Below are 20872 nucleotides of genomic sequence, written 5' to 3'. Positions count from 1 at the left end.
TACAACTGTTTTAGAGACTTCTAGAGACTCTAGTATTGTGTCTCTTCTGGAAAGTGTCTTATTAGAATTATTTTGTGTTTCAGGGAGTACGATGAGAGAGGAGAAGACAACCGCTGGGAAAGAGACCATGACAGACGGGGCGGCAGCAATTTTGAAGATAAGAAGCACTCGGACTACAATGACCATGGCCAGCAGAGAGACAACAACCGCGAGGGTTCCTATGATTGGAGAGCCCCAGACAAAGACTATGCGGAGAAGCAGTCCAGAAACTATAATAACCGAGATATGGACAGGCAAAGCTCCCGGGAATCCCAAAAGGAATACAGCGATGGCGCCAGAAAGGATTACGATCGCAAATCCTCTGATAGTTACGATCCTAAAAATACCTCCGACAAACAGTCTGAAAACTTCGACAGGAAGAACACTGCTCAGGAATTCAACGATCGCAAATCTGACTCTTACGAGAGGAAGTCAGTGGACAAGTATGAGAGACGGGACGACAGGCAGGAACCTAACAAGCAACCCGACCGACCCGACTCTCGGAATTCCCGACATTCTCGTGAATCAGCCCGGGACTCCTTCAAACCCGAAGTGTTCTCCGATAAGGAGTTTACTGGCTCGTGGGCAGACGCAGCTTGTGAGAACTACGACACTCGAGAGGCAAACTACGCCAAGAGTAATAAATCTAGTGGCTTCCAGGAAAAACCTCATTTTCCTGAAAAGACTGAAACCAACAAGAACGATCCCAACTACGGAAGTGGCTACAGGGATCACCGCTCACCTAAAGATTACAAGTCCGACTCCGATGAAAGCAAGCGTGGGAACTATGGGAAACCCCACATGAAGAAGTCTGATGTCCAGTCCCCGCAAGAACAAGCCCAGTTGGAAGAGAGTCGGGTTACTTCTCCCAAGATAGTGGAAACCAACGTTAGTGTGCCCCCGCCAAGGACTGAAAGCAGTCCCAAAGCGTGGGCTGACTCCATCAGCCCCATCACCATAGCTAATGAGAACATCAAAAACCTGTCTCTGGATTCCAACAAGCAGGAAGATAAGGACACAGACAGGAGTATCGACTCCAAGTACAACGATTCAGGGAAGGAAAGGGTTGAGAGAAAACTAAGCAGCTCTGGCTCGGAGAAGAAGTCTTCCAACATGGGAAGCAGGACCCGCTTGGACTCTGGTGGAAGCAGGCGAGGGTTCGTGGTGTACCGCGGAGGAAACAACTGGCAAGGTGGGCGAGGGGCCCCCGATGCTCGCAGGACAAGGGGGCCCGGCCGGGGACGCTCCAACAGGGACTCTATGTACAGTGAGTCTGAAATCAGTGGAGATGAAACCCACCATCATGGCTCAGAACACAAGCAAGATGACAAACCACGCAGCGCTCGCAGCCCCAAGGGACAGTTGAAGAAGTCCGACAAGGATGACAGAAACAGGAGCGTAGGAAACAATTCCAACAACCAAGGCTCTGTTGAAAACAGACCCTTCCCCAATGAATCTTCCAGGGAAGGCAACCAAAGGAAGAGACACGACAGCCGGGGCGAGGGCAGGGAAGCCTTTGCACCTCGAGGAGAACCCTCCCGGCGTGGACGAGGCAGCTTCAGAGGACGTGGAACCGTTCATATGGGATACGGACCCGGCCCACCCAGTTCCAAGAGTCCCTTCGGTCAACCCAACTCACAGTCGGGTGACCAGTCTGAAAACGATCCCTCAAAGGCAGACAACCTCAGCTCGGATGAAAAGAATAAACTCAAACAACAAGCCCTCAGTGCCGGTATCATCGGCAGGGAGAGAAGAGGAGTTCCACCCCGGATGCAGGATAAGAACCTGAAGAGTAGGAACAGAGCTGGCGGCAGTGGAGAGGAAGAAGCTTGGGAAACCACTTCTGAACATTCAGAGGGAGGAACCAAGCAAAGCAAGCCGGGCAGCAAGCATCAATCTGCCAAGCAGCAACCTAGCCAGAATGCTAAGCCACTTGGCGGCAGTGTAGACAAGAAACCAGGACAGAATCCCCCTCAACAGAACCGTGGAGCCAACGCTCCATCTGGCAGACAAAACTCCACAGGCAGCATCACCAGGAACAACCAACCCAACAAAAAGGATATTCTACCATTCAGTTCTGTTACCAGCACAGTCAACAGGGTGGATGACATCAAGTACAATGATACCAATGCCGTCACCAACGCTCTCGTTGACTTGAAGATCTCAGTTTCCAAAGGTCAATCTGTTAAGGATGTAAAGAAATCTGACGCTCCCGAGGAAGAGATCATCGATGATGGATTCCAAGAAGTTCGTAGCAAGAAGAATGTGAAGGATTCCCGAGGTCAGGTGCCTAAAGAAGACTCTCTCCAACAGAATCGATCACAGAAGTCCCAACCGGGCAAACCTTTGGAAGGTCAGAGAAATAATTCCTCCACGAGGAGTTCTAGCGAAAAGTCAGGCGGCAGTGTCGGCGGTGGGCGAGTCAACTCCGGTTCCTCCAACTCTCTGAAGGTCAACGGCCCTCAGAGCATGGCTCCACCTCACGATAGAAACATGGGTCCTCCGCAGAACTCTCAAAACAAACCTTCCCAGTTTGACAGGCTCCGGCAGAGCAATCTTCCACCTCGTCTAGCCAGGCAGAGGGAACACAATCGCATTCAAAAGCAGATCGGTCAAGGATTCAATCCTCCTGGACCCAACGACTTGAACACTGTTCCCCCATCTCCGATCAGCGCTTGGGACAAACCCATCAACCAGTCCTTGAGAGGAAACTTGGAAAATGAACAAATTGTCAATGCCGCTATCATTGTTGAACCCAACGATATGGGACTAGCTGAGAACCATTCCGCACAATCTAGTCAAAGAAGTACTCCAAACGCCATCACCATTGAACAAAAGGCACCCGGCAGTCTGGTGAACATGGACAAGTCCAGCATTCTGGATGGCACCACTACACCTGTCCAAACTATCATCTTTGAAAATACCAACTACAAGTCTGCACCCGAGGCGCTAAAGCAGAAGTTTGTCTCTTCCCCTGTCTGCCAGCAACAGTCTCCCAATCTTCCAACTTCCAACGGAGCGCCGGCTAAAGTCCAGTGTTCAGTGTCCAGCAAATCGAACATGGTTCCCATTAACCAAGGCTCCGATCTCGATAGTCAAATTCTCGCCTTCGCTAATGATTCTCCTCAATCTGTTCCTTTCATTTCTGACCTCATTTCCAACGACCAATCCGGTGTCAAACAGGATCCATCCTCTCTTCAACTCCCCATATCGTTTGTCTCCAAGAACTCTGAAGATTCGTCCGATATGAAGTTGGACTTTGCATTTGATTCTGATCTCGGCCAGTTGACCGAAGACAAAGCCGCAAAGGGACTGCGACTGCCTTGCTCTATCCAGATCATGAGTTCTCCGTCGCAAAACACCATTTCGACGGCCACCGATCAAGAGCTCAACATGAAGATAGCCAGTGTGAAGAAAGTATGGGATACTTCTATACCAACGGGCATAGAACAATCCCACGCTGACGACTCCAACATGAACCAACACATGGCCGCACAACACATGTCAGTTTCGTCACCCCACAGCTTGTCCTCTCAGCATAGCATGTCCGCCCATCTCATGACCTCGCAGCACAACATGGCTTCCCAGCACAATCTGGGCCAGCAACTCGGCTCCCCTCACGGAATGTCTCAACACAACTTAGTATCCCAACACGGTCTCGGCTCCCAGCACAACATGAGCGTCAGTTCCGCCGGCCAGTTCGCCACTGGATTCGAAGACCACCAGAATGCAAACGACGTGGGACAATCTCAAGGCTTTTCACCCGGCGGCGGCAATGTCAACAACCAAACTACAAACGTCTGCAAAGTGAAACCTACTCAGCAAGCGTTGCATTCGGCTTCGCAAGGCATGACACAGAGCGCTCTACAGAACATGCAAGCCACCCTGATCGGCCAGAACACGGCTTTAGGAATGTCGCAGGCGACTGCGACAGCTTTGCAGTCGATGGGCGGTGTGATGGGGCTATCTCCTCCTCCGATGCAACACGCCTACAATCATCTGAACTACCCGCCGAGCCAGTACAGTGGAATCTCTGCTATTCCTTCTCCCCCTACCGTGGTGTTCAACTCTTCACAGCAGCTTCTGAACTCTTCCCAGCAGATGCCTTCGCAAGGAGGCCTGTACAACGCCTTCCAGATTGACCAGAGTCGGAACCAATTTGGAGGCTTCCCGGGAGGTCCGTATGGCGCAGGTTCAGCTCCCTACAATTATCAGCCTCAGGACATGTTCCAAGGGCTGCAAGGACAGTATAGAATGGTATGAATCAATTACTTTTCTATTCTACTTTTAAGACTAACACTATGATCCTAATTCTTTGATAGGAATTGCCCACTGATAAAAGTCTGAAACAAAATAACACACAGTGATTGAACTGGAGACCTTCCACTGGCTTAAGTATATACTCTGACCACTGAGCTATGTGACACCCTCTAAACCTGCCATGTATCAGAGTAGTGGTTATAGCAAACACTCCGACTGCAGAAGGTCCCGAGTTCAAATAGTAATAATCAGGGCAATAACTGTTTTATACCCCGCCTCTGTATATGGCTCAATCTGTGCAGATAGAGAAACAATAGCACTTGTTGCTTTTACGTCCAATAGATGGAGCTGTTTTTCAATAAAGCAAGTTTTTACCTAAAGTGACATCTATATAATATAAGTATAAAACATGTCGCCATCCGCGTCTTGTCTGTTAGTTCTTCTAAAATATGAAACGGATTTTGATGGGGTTTTCACTATAATTTTGAGAATTTATTCCAGAAGGTTTAATGCATATTATATTTATTCAGGGTGTATCGGCACTAACCCGACAAACTTTAACCAGCTATTCCTTAGCACAGGGCTTCCCAAACTTTTTTCAACTGTGACGCCCTTGGGAAGTTGCCATATTTTTCCTACGCCCCCCCCCCCCCCGGTAAATAAAAATCTAAGCCCCCCGCCGCTCATTTGTACCAAGCGTAGTATCTTGAAGCCCCCCCCCTGAACGGGTCACGTAGTATGGGTACGTTACCTAATAACAATTTGTCAGAAAAACTCCAAACAGTATCTAATTTTTTTATTAGAAAATAAAGAACACAACATAAAAACAAAAATGGAAGCAAACAAAAAAGATAAAAAAGCAATTTTTTCTTTGGTATTAATGAAAAAGATGTGCTTGCTTTTCTGAGCATAGTTTCTCAAAACGAGGTTGAATTTTCGAAATCGCCACTCTCGTCTCTGCCTCTAAATTTATTTTTGATCTGTACTTATTCTTAATTACTGCAACTGCAGAGAAACCTGTCTCGCACAAGTATGATGTCGCAAACGGTAATAAAACCCTTAACTCTGCAGTGCTGATGATGCTGATCAACACAGACAGCCAACCTATTAGCGTCTCCCACACGCACACTTCAGAGCGGCCGAGTCCCGCGCCACTTCAGGCGCAGAAAAGTAAAGACCGATAGGTTTACAGCGCAGTTCCCTGTGAGACTTTTCTGCGTGGCGGCCTGAAGTGGCGCGGGACTCAGTCGCTCCGAAGTGTGCGTGTGGAAGACGCTATAAAGATTGCCTCACGACGCCCCTGGGATGATCCCGCAGCGCCCCAGGGCGTCGCGACTCACAGTTAGGGAAGCCCTGCCTTAGCACATTTGGAGTAAAAAATGTTATGGGCACTTGGCTGTCCGGTAGCATTTTTTTTTCAATTAAAAACAAAAAAATTAAAAATTTCCACACTACATCATTGTCATTGGCATTGCTTTTCGTGTTCAACAGCTGTTATAAGCAAGTATGTCGAAAAGCGTCTTCGCTCTTTCGCACACACTAAGGACGGGTTGTTTCGGAGAATTTGAACAATTCATCAAATTTCAACGTTCATTTCCGGGTTCTGTGAAAGTCCTATTCAAGTTCTGTTATTATATCATTACATACTAGTTGCTTGACAAAACTGAAATTAAAACAGAACTTGAAAAAAATCTTTCACAGAACTGTAAAATGAACGTTGAAATTTGATGAATTGTTCAAATTCTCCGAAACAACCCGTCCTAAATAATAATAGTTACAAATGAGACGAATGGGGTGCCGTGCCATTTCGTTGTGATTGTAAAAGTGCGCCAATATAGGTACACATGTGCATTATTCAACGGAATTCGAATAAAATATTGCCAGATGGGTTTTCAAACTTTGACATGTGGTGAAAATATGAATAGTACATTTTTTATTTAAAAAAAAACTTCACCCGACAGCAAAGTGCACATAAGATTTTTTTACTCCAAATATGCTAAGGAATAGCTGGTTAAAGTTTGTCGGGTACGTGCCGATACACCCTGTATAAAGTATTGAAAAGTCGATGTTTTGTAATCAAGTCATTCAAAAAATATTTTCCAGCACTTAACATTGATATACATCAAAATAACGTACTACGGAATTGTATATCTTAAAAAGGCTAAGGATAATTCCCCGCAACTCCGGGTACACTAGTTGGTACATATATAAAATTTTAGCGTATTTGAATGGCAAAGTTGTGTCAAAATTTCGAAGATTTGAGATTTTGAAGAATTTTATTTATATAGAAGATGATGAGCAAACAGCATTCTGCCGCATTCATATCTTATTTCACAATAAGTTTAACAGTAATTGAGTTGTGTTACATTGGAAAATAAGTTAATCCTTTCTTCTCTCCAAATATGAATCTTATCTGCATAGCTAAATTGGTTTATATTAGTAGCATAGTTTGTTTCATTCATCCACTACTCTATTGGCAAACGTTGCACAAAATATGTGATTTGTTTCAGTATTTAAATTTACAGCAACAATTTCATGGTAACAAAATCCTTTTTTACTATGTGAATATTGCACAAGAGTCCCAACAGCTACTTGCTGTACGGTGTCAGTGGGATTATGGCACCCCCGATTGGACCATGTTGTGCAGAAACCATCCAACCTACAAAATGACAAGCTGAGATAATTGTATTTGCAAGTTTACAGAATAACAATAAAAAATTATCAAAGACACGATGTTTATTGTGTCATATTATTTTTCCAATACGGTTGGTTACTTTTTGTAGGTTTGATGGTTTCAGCAAATTAAAAAATTTATGTTTTTTCAAGACTATGGCTTTGATGGTTTCAGTGAAACATTTTTGTTATTCTAGTCCAATGTCAAACACATCCAACCGAAATGGATTTTTTCTGCAATATTTTATGTATGAAAATATTTTTTTATGCGGAAAATGCTGAACGTTTTCAACTTTTGGGTTGGTTGACTTCAGTAAATGAAAATATAACTATTGATCAAGCAGGATTCTTCAAAAAGTCAATGTTTGCATATTGTGGGTTGGATGGTTTCTGCATAACATGATCCAAGATTTTTTACGAAAAAATTTACGGGAATGAATGTATTTTTATGTTAACAAATAATTTTTCTATAACGATTTAAAACGTGCCATTCTCGATTTCTTGCCAAACGACATGTTCGTTTTTATTTTTGAATTCAGCCTTGAAGTCAAGGGCCCCCTTGGTGACAGCCATCTAACCAGTGGCGGTTTCTATGGTAAAATGACGTTGTAGCCAGTTGGAACCGTTTCGGAATGTGCGGTTTTTGAAATCAATGGTTATAAGTGCAAATATTAAAATGACACATTTTGAACGCTATTCCTATCTTGTGAAAATACCCCATTGAGGTTATGTTGTGAGTTTAAATGGAAAAGGAAGGTTGGCAAGTATCTGGCTCTTCTCGTCTTTCACCGTGTGTGGTCGATACTGAGTGTGATAATTGTTATTCCAGTCTGTTGTCAGTTTGTTTAATGCGGCAATGTGTTGCTTTGGCGTTGCAGCAAGATCTATTCCAGGCGGCCGGCAGCGCGGCCTTCGGCAACACGGGCCAGCTGGGCACCAACCCCAGCACCATGCTCATATCCAGCTCTACCAACTCCCTCATGTCGGCCAGCGTCAAACCCTCCACCCAGCAGATCGGAGCCATCGGTGAGTTCTCGTCTTATTCCCTCTTGCAGTATTTCATGTTTTCAAATCCAAAATAGTAAAGCTAGTTCTTTCATAAGTATTGCTGACTGATAAACCTTCATTATCTCCAGACAGAAATCCCTGAGGAAAATGATTTCCCTCAAGACCTATGTCATCTCTGGGGATTCTATTTGAAAGGCCTTTTAACCTTAATAGGATGGGAAAATTTTTGTAAATATCTCCAAGTCAAATTTAATACATATTGAAATAATACACACTTCTACAATATCTTAATAACACAGATGGGGGTGGGTGGGTTAAAACATAATTTAATTTAGTGATGTTAAGTTGTTATATTTGCCAACAGGTACTAAAGGCAGCACCTACCAGACCCAGCAGTATCTGGGCTACGGGGGCCCCCACGACGCCACAGCCCCCCCGCCGTACGCTGCAGCTCTGCCGCCCCCTTCGCTGGTGCGTGCCGCGCCGCAGCCTGCCGCCGCGCCCCCACCCTTGCAGCCGCCCAACACTTACTACTCTCAGAATACCGGTTAGTAAATGGCAAATACTCTATGTGACACAAGTTATTGTGGCGCTGCTTGGACGTGCACAAATGCAAGAGTTTAATAAATTGCATGAGTGGACAGCGGCGGCTCGTGATTATTGATGTAGTTTTCAAGAAATTTCAGTTCAGTTTCTGAATTTCCTGAAAATTTTCAAAAAAAGACATTTTCGACTACAACAGCATCAATAATGCAATTTTTTAATATTCACTCTAGTACACCCAAAAGTCACGAGCCGCCACTATGTGCGCACAGTGATTTAGTTAGCATTTATCACTGTCCTTGCTACTGGCTATGTGTAACCTATCCAAAAGGCTCAGATAGAACCCTGATGAACAGGAACTGGGCTACTGTCAAGTGAGGTAAATAAGAGAGAACAATGCTTTGCCTCTTTGTCGTTAATAATAAGTCATTATAATTACACTCCGAACTGTTTCAAAGGCCTGTATGTTTTTATATACTTATACATATTATATAGAAGTCACCTGCGACATGTAAAAACATGCTTTTTTGAAATCTGTTGGACGTAAAAGCAACACACATTATGACAGACTGAGCCACAGTTACTCGTGGTTGGGTACAGCTAGTTAAGAATACATACTTGTTTGTTATCTTGTTATGAAACTTGCCAATGATTATGAATTATTAAATTCCAATGGATCCTTCCTAGTGTAAATAAAACTGAGGATATTTTCTATTATGAGGCAAACATGAATAATTCTAATATAAATTACAACTTGTAAAAGTTCATGTAAAATAAAATTTGTATATTTTATGAATGTTCATTGTTCCAGGCGGCCAGACAGGCTTCTATCAGCAGCCTGGAAACGTATCAGCTAACTACGGCATACAGTTTGGTCAGCCAAACCAGAGTCATAACAGCGCTAGCATCCAAGGCTTTGGTTCGCAGGTAACTATCTAACCTGTACGCACTATAATACGCACGCTCCTTAGATCCGTTTCTGATTCACTTAAGAAATGAAAGAGTCATAAGTGTGCTAAAACATGGTACCTCCATACTCAGACCTGTAGTCCTTCGTCCCAAAGCTCCCGGGCTTTTCTTTGGACAAGGATTTTATCTGAGAATGGGGAACAAATGTATTTATTTTACTTCAATTATTGTCATGTTCTGAATCATCATTTGACAAGACCCTCTGGCCAAGTGATTGGGTGGGCCATAGATGCCACCGCCGAGTTGACGTAGACCATAGATGTGTAGATTAGACGTCTCCAGTATACAATAGAGATTGTTAATCTGAAATGGACTATCAATGCGGTTCCAGGCTGGAAGACTGACTGTGGATGTGTACTAATTAATCAGCAAGCTCTTCTTTATGTGGATACCTCACAAGAGTGCCAACTGTTGCCAACCTCCTGAAGCTAATGAGACAGTATGTTGTGAGGCTGAAGGTAGTGGGGTGGGGAAGTGCCTAGCCATTCAGATCTGGTCATCAAACATGGCTTAAGCCATTTCAAGCAACATTTGGACTCTGAATGGTGATTTTATTCTAGGACAATACTAAGAGTCTCTTCCACTCTGTAACGTGCCGCAAATATACTATTTTAAATGATTAAGTTGTGAAATAATACAAATAAAATTGACTTGTACATGCCGGAATTTAAACCTGCAACCCCCGGATTGCTAATCAAGAGCCTTAACCCTCGACCACGGAAGCCTTTAAAGTAACCATAGTGTGTATGTGATTATTTGTAAGAGAACTTAACTATTTTCTTTTGCAGGTATTGTCATCGCCTTTCCAGATGGCCGCCGCAGCCGCCATGCAACAACAATACGGGCGCGCCGCACAACAACAACAGCAGCAGCAACAGCAGCAGCAACAACAACAGCAGCAACAGCAGCAACAACAGCAACAAAGCCAGCAGCAGTACGTGGGAGGGGGCAAGCAGGAGCACCACCAGGCGCAACAGCCGCCACACCCCTCCCGGCCACAGCAGCTCAAGAGCCCACTGCAGGTAACATGAAGCATATATTGATTCTTGTAATCTAGTCTCAAACTGGAATAATAGTAAATTATTCAAATTTTAATTTAATGCATTACATACCATACCAAATAAAAAAGATATTTACAAATTTCAAGCTGTGATGAAGATCGCGTCAATAAGGAGAACTCTTCCAAGAGTCAATAGGATTTCCCATTTAAATCTCTCCTCTCTAACGCAAAATATATCTATAAAAATGACTATCTATAAAGTTTTTTAAGTAAACTTGGGTAAAATGTAGACAATTGTGTCTCGTGACGTCACATGAGACACAATTCATCATTTGCCAATCATTGTATGAATCGTGAAATCACACGCTATTATTGGCCAGTCACAAATATCAACATTTCGACAGCTTATAATATCTTCCATACTATTAGGTATTTTCTAAAACCGATTAATTCGTGACAACCTCATAGGGTCAGTATCAGTAGATGTACTAACTTTATAAAACCTTATGTTCCATTTCCAGAGCTACCCATCGCAGGAGCACCAGAACAACGGCATGTTCTGCCAGCTGGGCTCAGGCTTCCAGCAGCAGCAGTCGGGCCACGGGGGCGCCCCGTCCCCCAAGCAGGGTGGGGGTCAAGCTGGCCCCCCTCAAGGGCCCCCCAAGGCGGGGGGCTTCGCACAGCAGAAGACCCAGCAGCAGCACAGCCCGCCGCATCATAACAAGTATCAGCAGTACCAGCACATGCAGCAGGTCAGATTCCCCTCCCTTTTGATCTGTCCTAGCCATAGAGAGTAGAAACTGTGATATCTTAGATGATAGTTAAAGGTGCTCACCACAGATAGTACTTGTAGCGGTAAGGTAGAACTGTCGCTAATACAGACATTTAGAGGCTTACGAATACCATTGCTAATTGCTATCCTAGGTCAGGAGTTCAGAATTATTATTATTATTATCATCTGCTAATTTAGGATATTGGCCTACTGGCTTGGCTATCCAAGCTCCAATTATAATGATCACAAATGGGAGTCCACAGTGTTTTATTGAAGTGTTATTAGGCACTGGGAGTTACAACAGAAGCAAAGGGAGATATGCCATGGATGCTTGCCGACTGTCGCCAAGTTACCACTACGGCACGGATTATCAAAGCGGCTATGCAATGTTTGGTAGAAACTGTTTGTGGCTGTGCAATTTGCAGAACGGTTTCTGTAGACCCCTTAATCGCTAATTCTCAGCGTTTGGTCAAATTCAGTAATTTCATGATGCCAAAGGTCACTGTTTGAGAATATTTACTACTTTACGCCCTCAGAATTACTGTATATTTTAAAATCTGATGAAACGTAAATAATACAAATCAGACCTGAAATTCAAATCTGTTAATCGAAGACCAAAATGATGATCCTAATTCTTTGATAGGAATTGCCGACTGATACAAATCTGAAGCTAAATTCGATCTGATTGGACAAACCGACATTAACGAGTCACGCAGTGCCATGTGTGCCACCACGAGTTTTGTGAATCCGTGTAAGGAAAGGATAGTTTAAATATTAGTTTGTTATTTTCAGGTGATCCAGCCCAACGGCAGACAGGCCTCCTTGAACATGGCCATCAGCAGAGGGGGGCTACAGCAGCAGCAGAGGTACCCCCCACCCATCCAGCGGCCGCCCCCTCTACCCCACCACCAGCCCCCACCACCCACCTATAACACTAACAGGTAGGAACACCTGATTTATTAATATGTACTGATGTGTACCCGGGAATATTCCCCAAAACTAATAAAAATAATTGTATTGTATTTAAAGAGTTAATAACGACAGTAAAATTAATGTTTCGATATTACTCAAAATGACATAGCTATGAGCTTTTGAAGATAACTTATATAAAGCGTTTACAATTGTGTCTCGTGATGTCACACAATTCGAATGGCAGTGCTGTAGTACTCCACTGTCAGTCATTGCATTTACTTTGACATTGAACGCAAATATTAACATTTTGACGAATTGTGTCCCCTTGGGCATGCTTTCATTAATAAACCACATTTCAGGAATATTTCCTCATGATAATTTTCCAGGAATTAACCCACTACTACTTTTAACCAGGTTTAACTAAACCAGCGCATAAGAATCTAATGAGTGAGTTGTGGTGTGTTTGTTTGCCTCGCCAATGATTATGAATTGTTAAATTCCAATGGATCCTTCCTAGTGTAAATAAAACTGAGGATATTTTATACTATGAGGCGAGCTTTTCTCCGTAGTGGCTTATTCTACCATTCATGGAAGAGATGATTATAGTGTTTTATGTGTTCCAGGGGCGGAGGTGGCAACAGGCACCCCGGCGGGGGCCCTCCGCACAACCGGCACACGGGCGGAGGCTACTATCAACAGAACCCCCCAAGAAGTTAGTATCTCTCTAAAATACATATAATTCATTTGCGTCAGTCTTTCAAAGGTTACGCACGTAGATGATCATACGTAGTTCTCTTTAAAGTAATCAAACTCTTCAATTTTTAAACATTTTTGTTTTTTTATTTTACATTAGCTCCACACAGGAGGCCCTAAGGAAAATAATTTCCCTCGGGGCCTATGTCATCTTTGGAGATGGTGTTCAGAGGGTTTTTCTATTTAGATCTGGGAACGAAAAATGTATGAGGGATGGGTAGAAATCTGGGGGTCGGTGTGTCCAGGAATGACAGAGTTTTAAATTCATCCCTCCCACTGAAGTGCACGGCAATGGAGAGGTAAAAAGATATCCCTCAACCAGTCTCCAAATCTAACTCACCACACAGAAGTGGGCGGACACATCTGCCGCTAAGACCTAGACAATCCTCACTCAAGGCAGCTTGCCACTTGGCGTGACTGGTTCCCGGGGCGGCGGTACCTGCACCCGCCAAATTCATGTAATTCTATATATGTATATAAAAAATGTGATTTCAAACTTTTCCAAATCTCTCCACACACTTTATTCCTTTTTTTTATTATTACATATTTCTCGTACTCAACATTAATAACTGTTTTCATCCCAGCCTAAATTTCTATACCTACCTTATCACTTGTAATAAAATGTACTGTGTATGTCTAAATAAATAAATATACACAATGGGGTATTGTCACAACCTATGAGTACCGTTAAAAATGTGTGGAAGTTTATTTTTCTGATTCTGATCATTGTACTAAAATTTGTAATTTATTTATATTTTCATTCACGATTATTGATTTGAAAAACCGCACATTCCGAAACGATTCCAACTGGCTACAACGTCATTATGACGTAGAACACGCCAATGTCTGGTAAGATGGCTGTCACCAATATCGCTTTGGCGGCAAATTGAAAATGGCATATTTTAAATTCTATCATCAACATAAAAATGACTTCATTATTGTAAATTATTATTTTTTTTAATTAAACCGAAAATACCCTGTTGACATTACAGGCCTTGTGTCATCCCCTATACTCTTTTTTTAATTTAGAATTTTTATTGTAGCATGCATGAATTGTAGGTGTAACACAATTTTGGAATTTCATACCAACTGATCCGTATTCTTTGATAGGAATTGCCGACTGAAACATATCTGAAGATTGTAACCGAGTCTGATGAGTCGAATTAATTGAATTCTCTTAGTATGTGTATCTTGATTTCAATTGATATATCATTAGTTGTTATTTATTATGTCTAACAAATAATTAACCCATGTATTATGTATGTATATTAATACTAACCAACTAACCTAACCCCGTAAATATCTTTTATAGTCGTTCCTCTTCCATCAGGCAATCAGCAGGCAAGCAATGTGAGCTCCTCGGAGCCTCAGAAAGCCGTCACCCCGAGCCCTGAGAGCCCCGCCCCGGCGCCCCTGGGGGAGGGGGCCCCTTCCGCCCCCGCTCCACCTACTGCAGCGCCCCCCACCAGCGCCCCTGACCAAGGGGACAAGAAGGAATAAGACAAGAGAGAAGATTACGTGAAAGTGCAATATAATCAGATAGAGAAAGTGTATGTCAATTCAATCGGCGATACCTCAATCCTGTGGTTGGATTTCAAAGACTCTGCGGGCATTTAGAAGAAGTAACGTAATGGGGGATTTTACCACTTTCGTTTTTACTGTTGTTCAATGGTCTCTTCTATCTCTCTGTTTTTAAGTCTTGAGTGTCGTCCCGTTGAGAGACGTTGAAAGTTTTGTTTATAAACCCGTCTGGCGCAGAGGACGCGTTTGACCTAATGTGAAAAATGGACTCGATGATTAACGATGGAAATAATTTGGGAAGTGGAACTACGGCAGAAGAGTAAAGTTAGAACGCAAGGAGCCGGGCTTAAACATATTTAATCTATTAACAAAAAAATGTATAAAATAATAATGACTGCCCAGGGCAGGATTGACATGAATTTAGAGACCAGAAGTCTCTAGAAGCACCCCCCTGTGCAAGCTTGTGGCATGGCTGTCGTCACTTCTGGCAGGATTTTGCTTTGTGGAATATGGCAGTCTCCACTTTTAGCAGGATTGCATCGACCCGTGGCATGGCTGTCGTCACTTCTGACAGGGTTGCATTGACTCGTGGCACGGCTGTCACCACTTCTGGCAGGATTGCATCGCCTTGTGGAATATGGCAGTCTCCACTTTTAGCAGGATTGCATCGACCCGTGGCATGGCTGTCGTCACTTCTGACGGGGTTGCATTGACTAGTGGCACGGCTGTCACCACTTCTGGCAGGATTGCATCGCCTTGTGGAATACCCCCGTCATCACTTCTGACACGATTGCATGACGGCATTGACTCGTGGCACCACTTTTCACAGGACTCATTGCATGACCGCAGTGATTGGTGGCGTCCACAGTCACGACTTGTGGCAGTGCAAAGCAGTGGCGAGCATACCGCATGATGGAAGCGATACATATCGGCGAGGAGTAGTGCGGGAGAATATGTATGGACTTTAACCTTCTGACGCTTGTGTTTGTTTGTTAGGACAGGGATACTCCCTGTAGTAGTATTTGGACAAGACCGTAGCGAAAGGGGAATGCCTCGTCCAACTTTGATTTGCTTCATTTTGCTAGCATTGTTACTCTTGTATCTGGGAAGTGTATTCCGGCTTGGTATATTATATTTGGCGGCGGGGGTTTAGTTAGTTTGTTTGTTTGTCTGTTGGCAGCGAGTAAGATAAGAGTGCGGTGGCGATGCTACCAACATTAAGCGAGTAGTGTATATGACGTTGTGAGATCGGAGTGCCGGCCTCGTCTCCTCTCGTATCGAACCGGAGTGTATCACTGGACATTTGACCCGCGCAGTGCATCCTATATTGGATTTATGTATTCCCGTTTAGTATGAAATTTTAAGATATCGAGTCGTCTATATTATGAGGTTATGTTCTATTATTGTATTTATTTCCTGCCAAAAAAAAAATGAACTCTATAATTCATGTAAAAACAAAACCCGAGTCTATAATCGTTTTGTTCTCTTTATTAATATTGTAAACATGTAAGGTATTTGTGACGTGTTAAGAAACATAGTAAAATAATTTCTACATTGGTGCTTAATTTTTTTAAAGGCAATAATACTTTCTGATTAGTTTTAATGTTTAGTTTTGTTTAGTTTGTGTCTTTATAAAACTAATGCCACACTCTCGTTGGGAGGTTTGCTATCAGAAATATATATTTTATTATTGTACGGTGACTACTGCAGTCTAAATGTGTCAAATATACCATCGCAACCAAAGCACCTCATCATTAGCCGATTTACGTTGGCAATATCATCACACTACACTTTATGCAGTCAACTTATATATTGTATTTTATATAAACTGTTACCACTTGCTAATTATATTTGGTCATGCGCTCGTCGAGAGTTCAACTCTTGTGAAAATATTATGGTTTTAGTAATGATAACTTAACTAGTGTTAATAAAAGATCAGTTCATCACTTTTTGTATGTTGTGAGTCACATCTATATATACATAGCTTTGGTTGATTTATTTATTCATAGTTGGATGTACACAATACAGGTGTTAAGAGACGTATTTGACTTACTATAACCAGTGATTACCGACATTATTTGCGGTAAATTAAATTTTTGTCTCCGGTGACTTTTTCAAAAACAAATTTGAAAATATTTCTTCCACATGTCGACATTGATCACTCATCCGAGTAACCGCCAAACCCCTTACATTGACCCAAGCTGTCCAATTCCTATTGGTTTTCTATGTTTTTGTCGAAATAAAAAAAAAACATTGAAAAAGTCACAGGAGACCAAAAGTTCATTTACATTTTTTACTCCAAATAATGTCAGGAATCACTGGTTAAAGTAAGTCTTGTACACTCCCTGTTATTATGTTGCGCACTCCTGTTAGACGCCCTGATAGCTGATAGTAAGCCCGTCAGCCCCACAGAGTCACCATCGGCACGGCACCAATGATATTTCATACTGTAGGTAGTGTTGTAAGATTTCGAGTGGTCCCCCTCGCTAACAGGGGGGAAGTCTCCTTGAAAAATGTTTACATTTATTGCCTAATTAAATTTTTCAAAGAATCATACGAATTACTGCATTTTTATTTAATACTTGAATAATGGATGAACTACATAAGGACCAGCTGTAGTAAGATGCAAATGGATAAGTATTTTTTACATCATTCTATAACCATGATCTTGGGGGATGCTGTGTGGAGAGTCTTTTATAGGAGAGGGAGGGGTGAAAACAGCTCTTTCTCATGGGACAAATAAATGTTGGGTGCCGAAGGGATCATTGATGATAGTTCCTCAGAGCATCTTTTATTGAAATACCAGTAGAATAAGTACAGCTTTTCCGCCTGACGCTCTGCTCTAAAGATTGCAATCCATTGGCTTAACCCTTTCACACCCTCATTATTGTTTCCACACATATAAAATATGTAATGCTTGATAATACCTCAGAAAATTATTTGAAAATTTTTGGCATTTAATTTTTTTTTGTTTTTAGAAATTTTTCTATGTTAATTTGGATTAACATTGGGCGTCAGAGGGTATTTTTTAAATAGTAACATAACACAAAAGTAATACAAATAACTGTTTCATGTCAAAAATGCACATTGACAATGTAGAGATAATCTCTAAGGTACAAACAAATAACATTTTAATTAAAATTCATTCAAAAAAAAAAAAATAATCTAGGATAATAAATCTTTAAAAATTCGCCATACTAGTCGAAAACATGTCCCTCACTACCAGTGTTAATTTGAATGAACATTGAAATTCATTTTCAATATTCTGGGAAATGACTGTGATCAATGAATTGAACTGATGTTATTATTATAGAACACATCTTAATGCGTTAAAATATTTGTAATTCGAGTATAAAATATTGATATCTCACCTTAAATTAAGTAATCAATGATGGCAAAAATTCCATGAAACTCACAATCAGCAGATGTCAAAATATTTATCGTTATTGTGGCGGGAATAAGGAATTCAACCGAGCGGAAAAAAACGACGCCACAGAAAAGACTACAAACTATAAGAAAACGAAAACATGGCTTTTCTAAATCGCTACCCTTACGGTAAAAAACTTCACAAAGTTCATGTTAATTTGAATTAACACTGGGGCTGAAAGGGTTAAGATAAGTATAATACACGCTGAAAAGATAAACCAATGAAAGTGTGTTGGGTTCATCTGTATGCCCGAAATGAGCACAATTTTACCTTTATTTGGGGTGAAATTGATCCAATGTCGAAAATCTTTATTGAACTAATCAGTTTTATTGGTTTGCCTGGGCCGGGTTACCGAAAGCAACACTTAATTAATGATGGTAAGAATTACAACAATGTGTATCCAACTACGATGGACCTGGGGCAGTTCTTTCGGTACCGACCAAATTATTTGAACTTATTCAAAAACTATACAGTAAAGGAGAACCTCTTATAAAACAAGCATGGGTTTAGAGACAGCAGGTCTACAATGACTTAACTGCATGGTATTTGCGGATTGTCTCAAATATTTTGAAGAAAGCATTTGACAAAGTAGTTCACCTTACTAAACAAGCGTGAAAGCCTTGATTCTGCGCACAGACTGCTTTTGTTCTTCCATTATTATCTGTGTTACAGAGAACAATACGGGGCAGTTTGCTTCAAAAGCTTAACCCACAAATTCTGGGGTCCCACAAGGGTCTCATTTAGGACCTCTATTATTTTCTAGGTTTATAATTGACATAGGTCTTTATATAAGATTCGTGAACTTTGTTATTTGCTGACGATACTAAACTATGTACTAGTATAATGCTGAAAGAGGACTTCATTCGTTTACAAATCGAAATATTGATGGCATAGTAGAGTGGAGCTAGGCTAGGCAGCACAGGCTTCTTATTTTCTCAAGAGACAGGACTAATGATCATGACTATACTCTTAAACCGCCTTTCTTGTGAGATAGACATTTTTAAGTTAAACTTCAGTAACTTCAAGATTGCAATAAATATATTTTTTTAACAGAAAGCTGCATCTCAACTGATGTAATTAATTGATCAGCTTGTTACAAATTTTTTTGAAAATTTGCTAGAATCACTCTTTCACAATAATTCCAATTTTGTAGAAATGTATTACATATTATTTGGTAACAACCGATGGCACTCTTATTCTTTCTCACTTATGCAGGGCCGGCCCCGAGCCGAACGGCACCTGGCGCTAGTAAAAACCTCAAGGGCGCTGTGTTAGGTATGTTCAGCACGTTGGCACCCGGTGCGGACAGCTTCAGTTGCGCCTGCACAGGGCCCTGACACTCGCCTGACATTGCAGATCTCCGTCCCATTTGAATTTTGTAAAGTTAAGTAAATTTTGTGAAAATTTTGCAAAAAATCATAACCTTGTATATAATATGTCCAAGTCGATAGTTATGGTTTTCAAATGCAAAAACGAAGACATGCTAACACCTTCAGTATGGCTAGATGGAAGGAAAATGGATGTTAGTCGTAGCGTCAAATACCTGGGACATATTATCACAGACGACCTGAAAGACATCGAGGATATGGAAAGGCAAAGAAGAGCGATATCCGCTAGAGCAGGTATGCTGTCAAGGCGTTTTCACTCTTGCAGTATAAACGTGAAAAAGATACTTTTCAACGAATTTTGCACTTCGCCATACACGTCAGAACTGTGGGTGGATTACACTGCATCCCAATGGCATAAACTAAAAGTCGCTTACAATAATGCTTATCGCCAACTATTCCGCCTACCGAGATACTGCAGTGCCACGGAAATGTTCCTGGAAGGACGAGTACATTCTTTCAGAGCGCTTCTCCGCCATCACATGGGAAGCTTATGGCGCAGACTACGCCAATCAAGTAACAAAATCATCACTGCCATGGTTGTCTGGATGGAGTCCCCTCTGATGGCCCTCTGGAGATGTGCAAATATCCTCCATAAACGGCTGCTCACTCATTTTTGTGTTTATATTATGTTTTTTCACTAAAATTCCGCTTTTTTGTGCCTATCTGAATCACATATATATTATTATTATTATTGTTCTAACTCTAATTATGTATATTATTATGGAATGTATTGCATTGCACTACCCCTGCATACATTCTGGAATAAAGTCTTATTATTATTATAATCAATAAAATTATAATTATGTGTGCTAATGTTTATTCACTGTACATAATAATTACATCAAATTCAAAAAATACTATGAAGTTATGGGGTATTTCACCATCCTCTCGATAAGCATTAGCCATGGGATAACATATTTTTAAAGTCAGATTTACTATTCGGTACTTGAACCTATGAATAGCGGATATATATAGTATCGATAAGTTATCTGAATTTTCTATCTATTGCAAATGTTTATTTATTAAATGGATGGTCGTCGAGAGGATGGTGAATACCCCGTAAACTATAATTAAAGTTTTATTTCTTATATTCCTAACATCACATTTATTTTATTCTTCATTAGAAGCACCCGCTAAACTGCCAAAGAAGTTTGTCAGGTCAATTTCACAATATTCATTATAAAACTAAAGCACATATATAACGAGAAGCCACAATATAGAAAATAAATAAACAAAGAATAACATTTCAAGTGACAATACAAAGAAATACAATATAAAGACAGAGAGACATATTATGTAACCCAGTCAACACACCTAAACACACTCACAGGTATATTTATACAATTATGCATTTCATTTATAATCATTTTTTTAGTTCAGTGTTGCAGGTTGATTCATTTTTTACATCCATTGGCATCTTATTAAATATAAAAGGCACAAGATAAGCGAATGTTTGTGGGCTGTATTATAAATATAGATCAAATGTGAAAATTCAAACGCAAATAGACGTAACTTCCATTCGGTACGGCCAGCTGGCGTTGATGTAATGTTTTATCAGCTCGGTAATATTTCATTTCGTTTATATAAACATCGCCCCAAAATAATTA

General features: G+C 41.4%; 1 protein-coding gene across 1 annotated transcript in view; it reads left to right on the top strand.

Annotated features, from left to right (window-relative positions):
* Positions 1–17010, top strand: part of LOC149414657 (uncharacterized) — a 48758-nt gene extending 31748 nt beyond the window's left edge. The window contains exons 11-19 of the mRNA XM_089643321.1: positions 84–4296; positions 7851–7998; positions 8345–8527; positions 9335–9450; positions 10281–10514; positions 11014–11244; positions 12057–12205; positions 12800–12888; positions 14242–17010. Of these exons, the coding sequence (XP_089499447.1) occupies positions 84–4296; positions 7851–7998; positions 8345–8527; positions 9335–9450; positions 10281–10514; positions 11014–11244; positions 12057–12205; positions 12800–12888; positions 14242–14429 (5551 nt within the window). The 3' untranslated portion in view covers positions 14430–17010. The remainder of the gene's footprint in view (positions 1–83; positions 4297–7850; positions 7999–8344; positions 8528–9334; positions 9451–10280; positions 10515–11013; positions 11245–12056; positions 12206–12799; positions 12889–14241) is intronic.
* The last annotated feature ends 3862 nt before the right edge of the window (positions 17011–20872 follow it).

Source organism: Hesperophylax consimilis, chromosome 19 (genome assembly GCF_061612785.1).
Source record: "Hesperophylax consimilis isolate HC1 chromosome 19, BYU_Hcon_1.0, whole genome shotgun sequence".
In the NCBI taxonomy this organism is placed as follows: Eukaryota; Metazoa; Arthropoda; class Insecta; order Trichoptera; family Limnephilidae; genus Hesperophylax; species Hesperophylax consimilis.
Note: the sequence above shows the minus strand (reverse complement) of the source record. Positions and strands in the feature narration are given on the sequence as shown.